The sequence below is a fragment of the Sorex araneus genome, chromosome 3 (genome assembly GCF_027595985.1).
Source record: "Sorex araneus isolate mSorAra2 chromosome 3, mSorAra2.pri, whole genome shotgun sequence".
NCBI classification, from domain to species: domain Eukaryota; kingdom Metazoa; phylum Chordata; class Mammalia; order Eulipotyphla; family Soricidae; genus Sorex; species Sorex araneus.
Window position 1 is genome coordinate 134951655 of NC_073304.1, and position 15264 is coordinate 134966918.

The 15264-nt window shown below is 35.1% G+C and overlaps 2 protein-coding genes across 5 annotated transcripts in view; one reads left to right on the forward strand and one right to left on the reverse strand.

The window, feature by feature from the left end:
- Positions 1 to 15264, forward strand: part of MACROD2 (mono-ADP ribosylhydrolase 2) — a 2262400-nt gene that overhangs the window by 334811 nt on the left and 1912325 nt on the right. The gene's annotated exons all lie outside the window — the stretch shown is intronic.
- On the reverse strand, positions 1617 to 15150 carry FLRT3 (fibronectin leucine rich transmembrane protein 3). Of its 2 annotated transcripts, XM_055132026.1 has the most exons (4): positions 14945 to 15150; positions 9601 to 9722; positions 6325 to 7057; positions 1617 to 5395 (listed from the first exon to the last, which is right to left on the reverse strand). In XM_055132026.1, the coding sequence occupies exon 4, from the start codon at positions 5349 to 5351 to the stop codon at positions 3393 to 3395; it is 1959 nt and encodes a 652-aa protein (XP_054988001.1). In that variant the 5' UTR covers positions 5352 to 5395; positions 6325 to 7057; positions 9601 to 9722; positions 14945 to 15150; the 3' UTR covers positions 1617 to 3392. The 2 variants fall into 2 exon arrangements, with proteins under 2 accessions (XP_054988001.1, XP_004610971.2); XM_004610914.2 differs by lacking the exon at positions 9601 to 9722.

Below are 15264 nucleotides of genomic sequence, written 5' to 3' on the forward strand. Positions count from 1 at the left end.
CACGTGTGGCTCTTAAGATTCCCAAGAGAACTGTCATGTGGGAATGTAGCTATAAAGTTTGTTTTACTCAAAAACTAAGAGTTTTTTGTTTTGATTTTTTTTCACTAGTTCTATTGTCAAAGAGGACAAATTTTTAAAATATAAATAGACTTTACTGAAAAAGCATAGTGCCTGTTTTAACGGGGAATGAGAGTATGGGGATTTCATGCAGTCACAAGTGACTCCATCAAAACTTAACTTTTGCTATTTGACTTTTATTAAATAGCAGGGGAGTAATTTTTTCTATTGTATTGTAGTTGACTTCAGTTTCATTCTTATTAAATATTCATACTGTCATAGTCAGGATTGGAATTTTGCAATGATTTTCTCTTGGTGTCAGTACAAATTGTGAAAAATTAGTTTAAGATATATGCAATTATGCTTAATTCAGTATCCTTAAGGTTGAGATTGTGTTTTATATTTCTATAGAGAGGGTATAGATTTTTTAAATGAAGCATCTTAATTTTCTAACAAATCCAGGTAAAGAATAAATGTTTGCTTTCTTGGTATTGCCTCCATTTGCTGAGTTTTTCCTGGTAATAGCATCAAAAACCATATGAGAACACATAAAATTTTCCATGCAAGTAAAAGGCATACCAACTGAAAAATATTCAGTATAATTAAAAAAAACTTTTCAAAACTCATGATTTCCTTGCTGGGACAGGCTCTCTCAAGTGGTACTTATAAAGCTCAGGAGTTCGTCTTCCAGCAATATTCTTGGCCAGCAGAGTCAGCATTTCAATGTGATGGCCTGAGAATACTGTGTTATACAGGCCCTGGACCACTCTGATAGAGCTGGGGGGCTAATGCCTTCTTGGCAATGCTCAGGGTCCCATCTCATGCCTAGCATTAAACCATGGTTGGCCTAAGGCATGCACTTAAGTAACCCTTATACTGTCACTTTGGCCCTTAAACTCATACTTTATGGAAACTTAATTGATCTATCAAACCCTTTCCTGACTTTTAGCATGATGGTAGAGGAATGTCTCAAAATCTTTAGAAACAAAGTCAGATTTTCTTCAGAAAACATTCTCTATATTTAATGTTTATCATATGTTTTTAAATTATTCCTAAATCTTCGAACAGGAAATCAAGAGAACGTATAAGAAAATGTTTGAAGATTACACATGAAAATGTTTCCATAGGCAATTTAAGATATTTGTTGACTCAGCAACAGAAGCAGTTATATCTGGCAAACCTCTGATAAAAAACACCTAATTCTTTCTACCAATATAATACCAGTAACATTATAGTTTCTAAGCACACTGTCTCATTTTATTTTTGCAAAACTCTGGGAAGTTAGGGATATTTATAGTCCCATTTGATAGATAAGGAAACTAAGCTATAAATAGCTATTTTGTTTTTTTCTAAGTACATACCCGCCCGCCTGCGGAGCCTGGCAATCTACCCGTGGTGTATTTGATATGCCAAAACAGTAACAAGTCTCACAATAGAGACATTACTGGTGCCCACTGGAGCAAATCAATGAACAAGGGATAACAGTGTTACAGTGCTACATACTAATCAGTGTTAATTCTGAGATCTCAAATCCTCTGATGCCAAATCACACTACCAGAAAGTATTTAAAAATGTGTAATTTTTTTTTTCAAAGACACACACAGGTAGGTTAAAAAGTATCAAGGCAATGACAACAGTTTTCAAAGAAAAAAACACACAAAAGCACTGCTGAAAATTTCCATATTTGAAATGAACAAATAAAATACAGGTAATTCCAAAGACTTTTAGAAAATTAATTTAGAAAACACTGAACTTTTGAAGTAAAATGATACGCAAGCCCAAGGTAATCCTTTTTTTGGTTTTATTTATAGCCAACTTTTATTTTTATGCCTAGAAAAATACATGGGGGTACTTAGGACTAATGTGCTGGGCTATTTGCTACTTTAGTGATAGTAACATAATCCTGAACAAGCAAGCACAATTATTTTGTACTTTTTTGTTTTATTCAGCAATAAGACCATAATTTTTCATATTTAACGTATTATGAAAAATTTGTCTGTTGAGTTTTAAAAGCTGAATACATATAGCGTTGGATCAAGGCACATACACGACTGGCCAAAGGGCGTACAATGCACTTTGGTTTTTTGTTGGGAAAAAAAAATCATGGCAACATAATTGAAGTGTTTTTTAAACTAGTAATTGTTCACAATTCAGTTGGAAGCTAAAAAGAAACATTACATTACAAGTTCATTATGTCATATCAAGAAAACTGTGACAGTAATGGGCAGTATTCTGATCATTATCAAAGTAAACTAAACATTTATGTACAGTGTTAACGCATATTGTATAAACCAGATTTAAATTTGATCCCTATTATTTTTCTTTTAAATTCTATTTACCTATTTAAAGTACTACTTTCTCTGAGTTGTTGCAGGGAGTTGCTTATGGTAATGCTACCTTTTTTTATATGTATAAAATTTTTCTTTGATATCCTTTATGATAAAAACATCATAAACACTAGCAAGTATGTCTTAAATAGTTGGCTTTCCAAGAATCAAGGATGGTGTAGGTAAAACCAAACTGCAATTCTGCTATTTTTGTTCATTGCACTATGCAATTTTAAGTTTTCATGTTTCCTAAGTACAAATTTCACCCTAACTTGGAAGTCCACTTCCATTACTGACTGTCAACAAGTCACTCTTCATTCACAAAGCGTTGTTAGCAGTGGTTTTAACCAGACTTCACAACTCCTCTTATGCCAGGTGATGTACTTAATTCAGAATGTATGCTTACTTTAAGGAGGTCTATTTTGCTAAAAGCAAAAATGGAGCTATGCAGCAAGTTTGATATTGCCCATTACTTCACATATTATGATGTACCACTGGGATAATACAAATTTAATAATTAGAACATTATTTCATAGCTATTTTTTGAAATTTAATTTTTATCATCCAGCCAGTTCTTTTCTTTTCACATTTTATTAATACCAAAGTGAAAAATGGCCTGTGCTTATTCTACAAGGATCTCATGTGAATGCAGTCCTGATTGTTCAACACAGCAAGAAAATTCACTTTCACAGTCAACAAGTCATCTTACTCAGTAGAACACAAAGTAAATGATTTATAACTTCAATATTTGCAAGGAAAATACAGTACAAATTACTAAAAAATACTAAAATATAGAATTGTGTTCAGGCATCTCCACTACATCAATCGCAGCAGTAACCTGAAATTTGAAACTTTTAATAAAAAGTTCTTAAATATAAATTATATGGCAAATGTACAGTACATTGCTTTAGTCTCCGTTTCCAGTGTTTTGCAGTAGAACGGGGGTTCCTACTGTCAGCTCCCTTAGGTGTCTAAGGACCAACACAGTTCACTGCGAGTGCGCCAGCATCATGAGTGCGAGTGGTCTGAGTCTGGAATGCCACTGTCTCTGTAGTCTCCGTAGCTTCGGTTACTACTGCTTTCACTGTGATTGTTTTTATACAGACTCATCCCGTTAGGAGGAAATATTGTGTGTATTACAAATTCCTCCTTTGAAATTGGTTCATTGCTGATTGGTAACATCTGAAAAGATGTCTCCCTGATTTCCAGGATCGAGTTGTCCTTCTTAGTTCCAGCTTCTGCATAATCATCCTTTCTTCTCCTCCCTTTGCTGTATGCACAGTTCCTGGAGAAGAGAGACCCATTCCTGTGGACATACCAACACACTAAAGCAAGAAGAGCGATGGTCACCAGAGCCACCGCCCCACCAATGATGGCAGCCAGTGGCAAATTGGGGTTTTTGTAAAGTTCTTTCTCTTGCTCTCGATTAAGAGTGGTTGTGGGGTTGTACATTTGAAGAGGTGCTGTTTCAGCCTCAATGCAAACTGGACTTTCATCAAAGAGATAGAGGTTACTGGTTTCCATGGGAACCATGCAGATTCTATAGGGTGAGTCAGGCTCCAGGGCTGTGACCAAATATTCACTGCGTTCCCCTGTTACAATTGTTTCTGTTATAGATCCAAATGCGGGGCTGTGGCCCAGCTTGAGCCAGCTGAGTCTTAGAGCAGGCAAAGGTAGGGCAAGTTTCCAAGCAATATGAATTGTGTCTGAGGTGACAGATTTCACAGTAATCATAACTGTTTTTCTTGCTGGAATGCCTGTGGTTCTCTGATCCTTACTGGTTTTGGGATTCTTCTGATCTGGTTGTTTGGTTACTGGAGCTGGCCACTGTCCTTGAACAGGATACACTGTGCTGGGTGTTGTAGTGGTTATCTGAATGGTGCTTGCAATGGCACTTTCCTTACAATCAAACAGTTCTGCGTTGAGGTCCTTGATAGCCATTCCCCGAACTTTTTCTGGGGCTTGACACATGAGTCCACGCACATTGACCTTCACAGGGAGTGATTGTAACCAGTCACGTACCCATTTCATCTTGCACCCACAGTACCAAGGATTGTTTCTAAGAATCAGCTGAGTGATATTGTCCAAATCATCAAAGATACCCTTAGGTAAATTGCTTAGGTTATTATTGGACATATCAAGTCTGTACAATTGCCTTAGGTCAGCAAAAGCTTTGAGAGGCAACCGATTGATGTGGTTATCTTGAAGATGAAGTTTCTTCAGGTTTGCTCCAGGAAGGTTTACTGGTGCAGCAGTCAGGGAATTTCGCACGAGTGACAATTCTGTTAAGTTAACGAGGTTAGAGAAAACTTTGTCACCTAAACCATGGTTGTTCAATAGGTTTCCATCTAAAACCAGGCGTTTTAGGCTAGTAAGACCTTGAAGAGAGGGTGATGAGATTGTGGATATGCGGTTATCATCCAAGCGGAGTTCTTCTATAGTCCTGGGCAAACCCCCGGGAATTGTGCTAAGGTGATTCCGAGACAGGAAAAGCAGCCGGAGATAGTTGCTGTCTCGGAACGCCCCCTCTTCAATGCTTACAGCAGAGACAGAGTTATCATCTAAATGCAGTTCTTCTAGGTAAGGAATTTTTGAAAGGGAATCATAAGTGATTGTCCTTATGTTATTTTCTTGCAAGTGTAACTCTTTTACATACTTTGGGAGGTTGGTAGGAAATTCATCCAGACTGTTGCGGTACAGGTATATTCTCTCAACTTTCAACAAGTTTTTCAAATCAGAAGGAATCCCCGCATTATTTATTTGGTTGTTCTGAAGGTAGAGAGTTGTAGCATCCTCTGGTATTCCTGTTGGGATGGATGTCAGAGAACGATCGTTGCAATAAATGAAACCTGCATCACAGCGGCACACAGATGGGCAGGATTTAGCCATAGCTGATATAGGTGCCACCTGAAGGAACAGCCCAATTTTTGTCCCAATGAGGAAGATGCTCCAGGCTGGGTTGATCATGGTCAGCAGTGTTGAGGTCTTTTATACCAGGTAGCTTCGAAGTCCTAAAATGGAATGAGTTAAAAAAAATTAGGCCAATATATTTAAAATAGTGCTCAAAATAAAAGTCGAAATTAAAAGAGTAATAATTTCTATTTATATTTTTGAACTTAGGATATTTAGCTAGCTAATTATGAAAACAATCATATAATTTTTTTTAATCTTAAATGTTTTTATATTTAGAATTTTGGTGTCCCTGATCCTTTTGACTTTGGATATTAAATAAAATTAAAGTCTTACTGAATATTATGAAGCATTTTTGTAATATTGATGTTAATTTTCTAGTCAGCCACTGTTCACACTAGTCAAATATTCAATGTTTTCTCAAAATGTACAATAAATTAACATAATAAGAATATGATTTGTTATATTCAAAGATAATATTACTGTTCATAATAACCAGAGGTATACTAATTTTCATTTAGTAGATTACAAGATATATGTATATGTAGTGAAAAAAAACCAATTAGGAATCACCTCTTGATAGATCCTGAATCCCAGTAAAGCAGCTGTTTATTAGAGTCACTAAGTTTTTCAATAATTATCAATATTTAACCCTGTTAGATATTTTTAGCAAAAACTCAGTAGGGATCTTTCTTATCTACTGTAGGCGAGTAAAGAATCATATAGCTAATATATCTGGCTTATCTCACTAGAAAATTTCTTTTTAAGCTAAGCTAATTCTGTTTATATTCTGTTATGTTTCATGCTATAGATTAATGGCTAAACGCACATTGTTTTGTTATGTTACATTCTATTTCACATTTATATTTTTCTTATAATTTCAGTCTAGAATATTATTCAACTTTCCTCATAGCAGGAGAACCATAGATTAATAATTAATTGTGTAATATTATCCATTCTGTCATTTTAGGAATTCATTAGCCTTTATCATTCCAGGCATGAAAATAAGAAACTTGAATATTTTTCCTACCTTATTGAACGATGTGAGTAAATTTGGCGTGAGTGAAAATCCAATGGACGTGTATTATTTTCCTGGCGAGGGGCTGGGAGTTAACAAGTCTTGTTTAGTCCTTGGAAATGTTCTTCACTGTTAATTGAAGTAATCCTATGCGGCACACATCTCCAGACCGGGCTTGCTCTTGTCAATGAACATTTCAGCTGCAGTGTAGCTTGTTGGGCAAGCTCATTAAAGTGGGGGCCAGAAACAATTCAGTTTCCTGTTACTATGTAGAACTCATGGCTTTCTACGTTGATTTTATTTTTTCTGATAGAGTTTATGTGAAGGTTCCTTCTGTGTAGCTTAATTCCCTTAGTGGAAACTGCTCTCTTTGAAATTCGTATTGGCTCTTCTGTGCAGTGTGGTTAGAGATAGTAACTTCAGATCCTCATGAAGAAAGCCATTCATGCTGGTAAGGCCAGTTGCCCCCCACCTTTACTCCCATCCAGGATTATCCAAGTATAAGTTTTGTACAGTAGCTACGTCCAGAGGTATGATTACCTGCGGGGAGAGAGCGATTTCTAGCTTTTGCTTCTTGCTGCTTTCTCAGAACTTCTGGTTGTCGTCACACTACTCAAGAGCAGGTATTCTTGTTTGAGAATGTAAAGAAGATTTCATTCAGATATTCTTCATGGGAAAGAAAAGGAGACATACCAGATTTCCTTTATATCTTTCTTCCTGAAAATAAACTGGGTCTGAGCATGTCCTGTGAAAGTAAAAGGTTTTAATGAGCTATTAGTAATGGAATTTGACATGCTAAAGAAATTCCCTAGAGAATTTAACTTCAGTTCTTAAGTAACAGAATTTTCATCATGATAGTTGATGGGATGGAAAAGATGACCTTTGTATATTTTAATTCCCATTTTACTTATATAAGGAAGTGGAGGCTGAAGTTGACATGGTCACCAGATAGTTAAATAATTAGTATACTCTGAATTAAGAAAATAAATAAAGCTTTATTCAGGAGTCAGTATTCCCTTTTATGACTTTCAAATTCAGGTTAGTCCAACCTTTAGTTCCCTTAATATCTAACATATAAAATGATAAAGGTTTTAAAATAAAAAGGGCATCAAAGACGAGCTACTGCATAGCAAGGGCTTTTGACAAAAATGCTGTAGAAACTTTGAAGGTATTTCTGAATATTCGGCAGTCACACAATCTACAACTTAAAGACTGTAAGTTTTCAGAAGCTTTTCATCTTATCATCTGAGGGCCCTGTTTGATCTTCCTATGACCCAAGTTTCAGCAATTACCTATGGGAGAGGAAAATGATGACAAGGCATTTCTTCCAAGTCTGAACAGAAACATCACACTTTTCAATGAATGTGGTATTTGTTTTGTTTTGTTGTTTGTTTGTTTGTTGCTGAAAGAAAAGACTTAAGACTTGACCAAAGACCAATTATTTTAATGGGAACTTCTTTGTCCATTATCTAATATGCCTGAGGATTTCTTTTCAGTAGAAGGGGAGGTGGTGGTGGCAGGCTTAGGATCTCTTAGCCCACTCAGATTTGTATAGATGTAGGGAACGTTAGGGTACATTGGAAATTTTTGACACTGAAATTAAGAATTAAAGCAGAAGTGACTTACTTCTCCCCACTAATTACACAGCATCCAACAAGTATAGCATCTGTTCCAGAATTCAAAACTACTAAAAGTGAATGTTAAATGAGGCAAAATTTGTGTTTATAGTCTCTTTCAAAATTCAGTTTCTTTCAGTTTGCCACTGGATAACACTGTCACAGATTTATTAGTAGAAAAAAACTTTTTAAGAAGTTATATATACATATATGTATATATGTATTTATTATTTAGCCAACTTTAAAGAAAAATTGCATTTTGCAAACGGATCCTGTAGATATTGCAGAGTGCCATGCCCACAGCAAAAAGTTTAAATGATTTATTGTTTGATGTGAGGTTTTGCCATGATGCCTTTAGGGCTTTGCTCATTACTGTTGGATTTCAATAGTACATTTTCTAGGAAACTTGCTTTCTCAGTATGTAAAAATGGAACATCAATGATTGAAAGTATAATTTCAAAGTAACTTTTAAGGTGTCCATGGTAACTGTTTCTTCTAAGGTTGAAAATAATTCAACATCTGAAAATTTGGTTAGTTTAAGCTTATAGAACAATTTTATGAAGTTATAAAGAAAAAGGGTGAGAGACAATGATAACATTTTTAATGAGCACTTTTCATATCCTAGGACATTCTCTCATGTTGAGAAACTGAATCTATTCAATGGGAATTTCAAATGTTTTGGTGATTCCCTGAGTCACATCAACTTCAGAATCTGTCAGAGGTGATGATCATTGTGATAACCAGAGATAACAAAATCAGTGCCTTTGAGTTTGTTTCCTAGCTGTAATCACTAAATCAAGCTCTAAAAATATCTTGGTATTTTCCTTTTAACTCAGAAAGATAAATAAATAAATTGGTATAAAATGAAGGAAATTTAATTTGTTTATTTTTCCTATTTTTACATTTGTGAAACTGCTTTCTCTGCTGTGTTTGATATGCAAATTTTCATTGCTGTTAATACAATAGTGATGATAATATGGGATTAATAGGAGGCCTTAAATCTCATTAAGTTCTTGGAAAATATCATTCTTTTTTTCCAAAACTGCATTAACATCCAAGACATAAAAAGAAGAAATAAAAAAAGTAAAGCACGTTTCTCTGGAGAGAATAATGCTTTTTCAAAATGAATATTCCCTCAGAAGTCTCTCTTCCCTTTATTTAAGTTCAAAACAGTTCATTAATGTTTGGTCTCATATTTTATCATATTTTGTATTTTGCTTCTTTTTTTTAAAATTTGAAACTGTGGTGCTAACCAGTTATGCTTTTTTATAGTTAAGTTTATATTAATCTCTTCATTGAAAATAAGTGACACTGACCCACGTTTAAACTTTCTCCTTTTCATGCACATTAAGACATTATAGTTGAATGTGAATGATGAAAAGTAAGTGAATCTCACTGGGATGGACACTGTATCTAGGTTTCTACAACATCCAATTCAGAGGCTTATATCTACATAGACTTGAAAGAATTCGTTACTTCTGAACAAAAAGAAATCAATCTTTTAGAAAAATGTTAAATAAAGGAAACTTGGAGGAAACAAGCGGAATTCTTAGTTACTTCCAAGAGTATCATAAAAATAATTTTAAATGGAATCATTATTTAGGTGTCTAACATTTAAATAAAAAAATAGCAAAAAGGAAAAAATGGCATAATTACCTCATGAGTGACTCACATTTTTAGGAGTGATCTTTTTACTCAGGGAAACGTCAAAATTTTTATGAGTTTCTATCCCTTTGCATTTATAATGTAATCGTCAAGTTTGCAAAAAGTCTCCAATTTATTTCCATGATATACCTAAGGAAGATAATAAGGATACTATCATTTTGATATATTTAAATATGCCTAATATAATTTAAGAAGCTGTGCTAGGATAAAAAATTGATGTTTAAGTTTATTAAACTTTAAAATTGAAGCAATTTATGCACATATAAATTCTTATTTACTATTATAGTAATTTTGGAGTTTGGGTGGAAAGATATTTTTCATTTGTTTATCTCTTAGAGTGACATTATGTAATATGTTTTTCATACTAATTTCTGAAGTCCTTTGGTATAATTTGTCTTGTGCCTTTGGCTTAAATTATATTGATTCTTGCTCATTTTCAAAAAGTTATTAAGTATAAGATTAAGATTTTAGTTTCATCTTAATGTTTTTTGTTATTATGATTTGTTAATGCTGGTAGCTTTTTAATATATTTGTACATATAATAAAATAGGCTGACATATAAAGACTCTAATCCAAGTTAACTCTTTAGTATTTTGAATAATTTTTGAGATACAGAAATATATGCTTAATTAGGTTCATCTAAGTTTGTGACTATCCTCAGATAAAAGGGAATATATACATTTGTAAATGTGTGTGTATATATATGTGAGTGTGTGTATGTGTACACATATATACACAAATAATCATTATCTACAGTATTAGGAAAGTTATTTGTAATGGTTTAAATTGCTAGAAAGCACAACAAAATAGTCTAATGGTAGATGCTATTTCTTTGCTACAACAAATAGAAATTCATATAAACTACACATATAGTTAAATCAAAAAAACTGGAATACGTCAGGTTAGTTGATAGTGACAGCAAAATGCTTTCTAAGCAGCCTGTCTGGTGGTTAAATTTTCCACGATCATCAGATTTCAGGAAAGTTCCAATTCTTTTGTTTAATGCCAGGCAAGCAAAAGGACCTCTAACTCTCCTCTTGAGAATTATGAAGTCTGAAGGGTTTGCTGATAGGCATAGAAGCAAGTGTGCCTTTTCATACTTGGTTTTGTCTAGACTACTTTCTGGCCTCAAGAAGGTATTCTTTCATTTATGTAATATAGGGGATAAAACTACCAAAGCAAAGAACTTGTACTTTCTCCTTTTACCTTTTATGATACTGGCTCCTCCCCCCTCAGCCCCGTTCCCCCCCGCCACCCGCCCCTAATTGGTTTGTGAAAAATGAATCAAATTCTGCTTCCTCTATTTGGTTTGTAAAGTTAAACAGAGCATCCTTAAGACAAAAAAAGGCACACTGGAATATTATTCTTCATCATAGTGAATCCTATATATTAAAGACAGACTAAATCAATTACAGAATCAAGACTTGTAAGTATAAATAAAATCCAGTTTAGACAGTGATAGAGGTAGAACAGTAGAGAGTTTGGTGCAGAAGTCATTCTTTAAGTTGTCATAGACTTTAGAGCAATTGCATTGAAAATATGCTAATTTTTAAGCCACAAACATTTTAGCATTGCAACCTTGAAATACCTAGTCTAGCATTCTGAGTACAATCTGGTCTTGGTCAGTGTGCTCTGAGTTTCTAATATTTAATTCCCATACACTAATTCAACAAATTTTTTGATCTGCTATGTGCCAAGTACTAAGCTAGCTGGTGAGAATATCCCAAATCACTAGATACCTTATCTTTTCATGTCAAAGTGTAGGGAATTACTGATTTAAACCAAATGAAGAGGAAGAAAATCAATGACACATAAACAGCCCAGTGGCACACTTTAAAAATAGTCTTTAAACAAATGTGATTCTGTGAGTTTTCTTTTCCAAGTTGTCTGGGAACTTGTGCACAGGTAAAGGAAAAGAATAAAGAACAAAAGCTGTCATTGTCTCATCAAGTAAGTGCAATTTCTTCCTTCTAGCATTTAAGAAGACTCACCAGAGAGCTTTTTGTACACTTGATTTGGGGACTAGGGGAGAGATTATGCATATGCAAAACAAATGGCGATTTTAACTGTTGCTTAAATTATATGTCATTACTTTTTGCTTAAAATCTGTTTCTCTAAAGTTCTTTCTTGTAAATGGGCAAATCAAATCCTGAAGTTTGCCTGTACTATGCAATATAAAAACGACTTTCAAAATTGTTTTTAGTGTGGATTAACTCAATTTAGTGATGTTGGTCCGCTTTCTGAAACTGGAAAATGCCTTCTGAAAATTGTATTTCTATTTGGGTTCTTAAGAGGAAGAAGGCTTTTTCCAGAAGACATTTACAAACCATCCCTTTGTTGGAAATTGGTTTGTTGACTTACAGTAAGTTTTTGAAATGATGAAATATAAGAAGGAGCCAAGAAACAGCCTTTTTTATGCTCTGAGGAGAAATATGCAGTTTTGAGATTTAGTATCTCTGAGAGATTTACTGTAGAGTTTTTGCCCGCTGGGGGGTGGTACACTCTACCAGAACACTGCTTTTAGAAGCTGCAAGTCAGATGTTGGCTGCTGTCGGCCAGTTTTTCTCTGGTTTAATTACAACAAAGCCCCCTGTAGAGAACAGTGAAGGCCTCTGGGGCAAAAGGTGGGGGGAGGAGGAGAGAGTGGGAGTGTGTGGGGGTAGGGAAAAGGAGGGAAGAAATTACTGCCTTTGAAAATTTTACGGAATCTGATTTCTCTCATTGCCTTGTGGTCTTCACTTGACTTTCAACAATTATTTATTATGCTATTAGAACAAACTGGTTTGAAATAAATATTTAACTGTATATTTGTGTTGGGATGATTCAGAAATTTTAAGTTAGCTCTGAATCTTACAGTAATCACATTCTCATTGTTTGCTGTGGAGCCCACCCACCTTAGACGGGGTTGGGATGGGGGTAGGGGTAAAATCCACCGAAATGCTCTTTCAGACAAAATATTTTTAAAATCAAATTTAATATCTGAATTAACACTGGCATATCAAAACCAATGAAGCAGACAGAAGAAAAATTAATACAGTATTAGCCCAAAGCATACTGATTTTTATAGGAAGTATTTTAAATGTTTTAAAGCCATTCAGAAGGGGGAGAGAGGCAGAATGTATGGCCAAGCAAAACACAGGCAAATCTCACTGCAGTACATTTGCATATTTAAAACTGATAATTGTATTTTTCATCTTGAGACCCCATGTCCCTAGGCAGGAGATTCTGCACATAATTGGAGTTTCTATTTGATTGGGCAATATAATCTAGAGAAGAAACTGGGATAAAGATAATTAATAGCTTGCTAACAAAGTCTGACAGCCACAAGATTTCAACCAAATTTATTTCACATCGCTTCATTTAGCCCTGAAAAAGTTTTGATAGAATTGGAAGCTCCTTAATTAACACCCGAAAACAAAAGAAACATACCTTCTATTTTGCTGTCATAATAAGTTATGAAAAATTTCTTACTGCTTTTATTTTTGTAAAAACTTTTATTTGCCCCCAATTATATATGTTTCACAAACATTAATGTTTAGGAAGTTATTTAATTGGGCGTTTTTGAACCTAACCATAATAAATTTAAAAGGGAGTGTTGTAGAGAAATGAAAGCCCAATTAATAACAGCAACACAATATTAATTATTAATTTATTATTATATTTATTCATTTGCTAATATATTTGCTGATTCTTGGCCATGTGTTTTGGTAGTGCTACCTTAAAAAATGTGACTTCCTTAAAGAGATATAATCATGTTTTATAATCCTGTTTTCTATTTTAGGCTAATTTAATATATGTCTATGTAAGTGTATACATGTATTGCACACACATGAGTATTTGCAAAGTAAGTAGCATATCTCTGATTTAATCTTCTTATAAAAAGAAGCCTGAGATAGTATTAACAATCTGGTATTTGGGAAAATATTGCTATTTTGTAGTACTTTTAAACCTCATTTTTTTTCTTACTTTAGAAGAGATGAGTACTAGCTATCTGTTTCTCTAGGGCAGGCATAAATGATGCTCCCTACAACCAGACATGTTTGTGCTGGTTAGGATGTTTATGCTAGTGGGAATATTTTTTTGTGTTGTAAGGGATGAAGGAAAGGCACTGCTACAGATTTTCCACAGGCTTTGTTTCTGTTGTTTCTGGCTAACGAATTAACATATATGTGCAGTATGAAGCAGATCAATTTACTTATAAAAAAAATTTAAATAATTAAGGGTCCAAAACTTAGAAAATTTGTTTCCATAATGGGTACAGATCAGATCTTTTAAAATATTAATGTATTAATTATCGAAACTCAACCCCTCATTCCAGATGTTGAGAAAATATAGGCCTGTTGCACTTTGCACTCTTTACCTCTCTGCATCCATTTTGTTTCAGAGCTAATTCACTAAAAAGAAAAAAGTAGATGCCTTGAACTGCTTTTAAAAGCTGTGTGGCATAAGAACATTCTCATAAAAGATTTTTGTGAGTTTCAAGTGATTGAAGTCTCTATATACCTTACTTGCTGGGGACTCTACATGTATTTTTTCTTCCCCCTGCCTCTCCGAACTAGCAGCGTAGTTTCCAGGCTGAGCTGTGTTAGTTTTTCTGAGTAGATTTTACCAATTACTATGCTAGTCACAGGCATTTGCCTGAGCAATGAATTTTGGCATTCTGCTAGGGAGGGAATATGGTTTGGAAAAACATTTCCCCCTCCTGAGTTGAATTTTACTAGTTGAGATTTGCAAGCCTGAAATGCTAGAAATGCCTCTGTCTGGTAGGATAGCAATGCTGGCTTTAAAATCTAGGTGTAGCTGTTAATCCTCACAGCGGCTCCTAAGTCTCTCCGAGTAGCTCGGCGAGCTGTGAGCAAGATGTATGCTTTTCATGTATTGCGCACTCATGGGCTGAGGGATTATTGATTTTCTTTCACAGTTGTAAAAACAGCAATTGGTGATCATATCACACATAGAGTACACACCAAGTTAGCAAGATCTTTTACTTTCCTCTCTGTGAAAAACCCACCTTGTATTTTTAATAGGAGACATTTAACTTTCCAACTTGCTATTTTCTCAAAGACTCTTTTCAAATAGCAAATGCATGACACAGAAAACGGCCATGGGTTATCACGAGCATTATTTTTTTTTTTCCTAAAGAAGGAAGACAGTTTTAAGAAACTTCTAGTATTCGCTTGATCAGTCCAATCTCGCCGTCCTGGCTTGCACGCACATACATTGCTCATACTGCCGGTAGAGCAAACGTTTGGATTTGGACGTCTTAGGGTACCAAGTCAGTTCTCATCAGGGAGTAAAAACCAAGCAAACTTTATGGGACAATCATAAAGAGAAACATTGAAAACACTTACCAAGAAGGCGAGAAAAGCAATCTTCAACACACTGCGGCTCTAGCTGTAATTCCACTGACTGTGAACTGGAGTGGTCGCCCTCCCCGCTCCCGAGCGCCAAGTCCACTGCACACAAAGCCAAGGCAGCTGCAGGCTGAGCTCGTCCCGCTCCGGATCGCTCCTACACGGAGAAGTGCGCGAGGGAGAGCATTCCCGTCCACTGCACGCAGCCCACCTCCAATTCTGAAGTTAAAGCCTCACCTCGCAGTGGTTGAAGAAGCGGGTGATGTCATATATGGGCAGGACTTCGCGGAGCTCCTATTCAGTGAGGTAACTGAATA

Coding starts and splice junctions, on each gene's coding strand:
- FLRT3 (XM_004610914.2), bottom strand. CDS start 5,351: ATGATCAACCCAGCCTGGAGCATCTTCCTCATTGGGACAAAAATTGGG.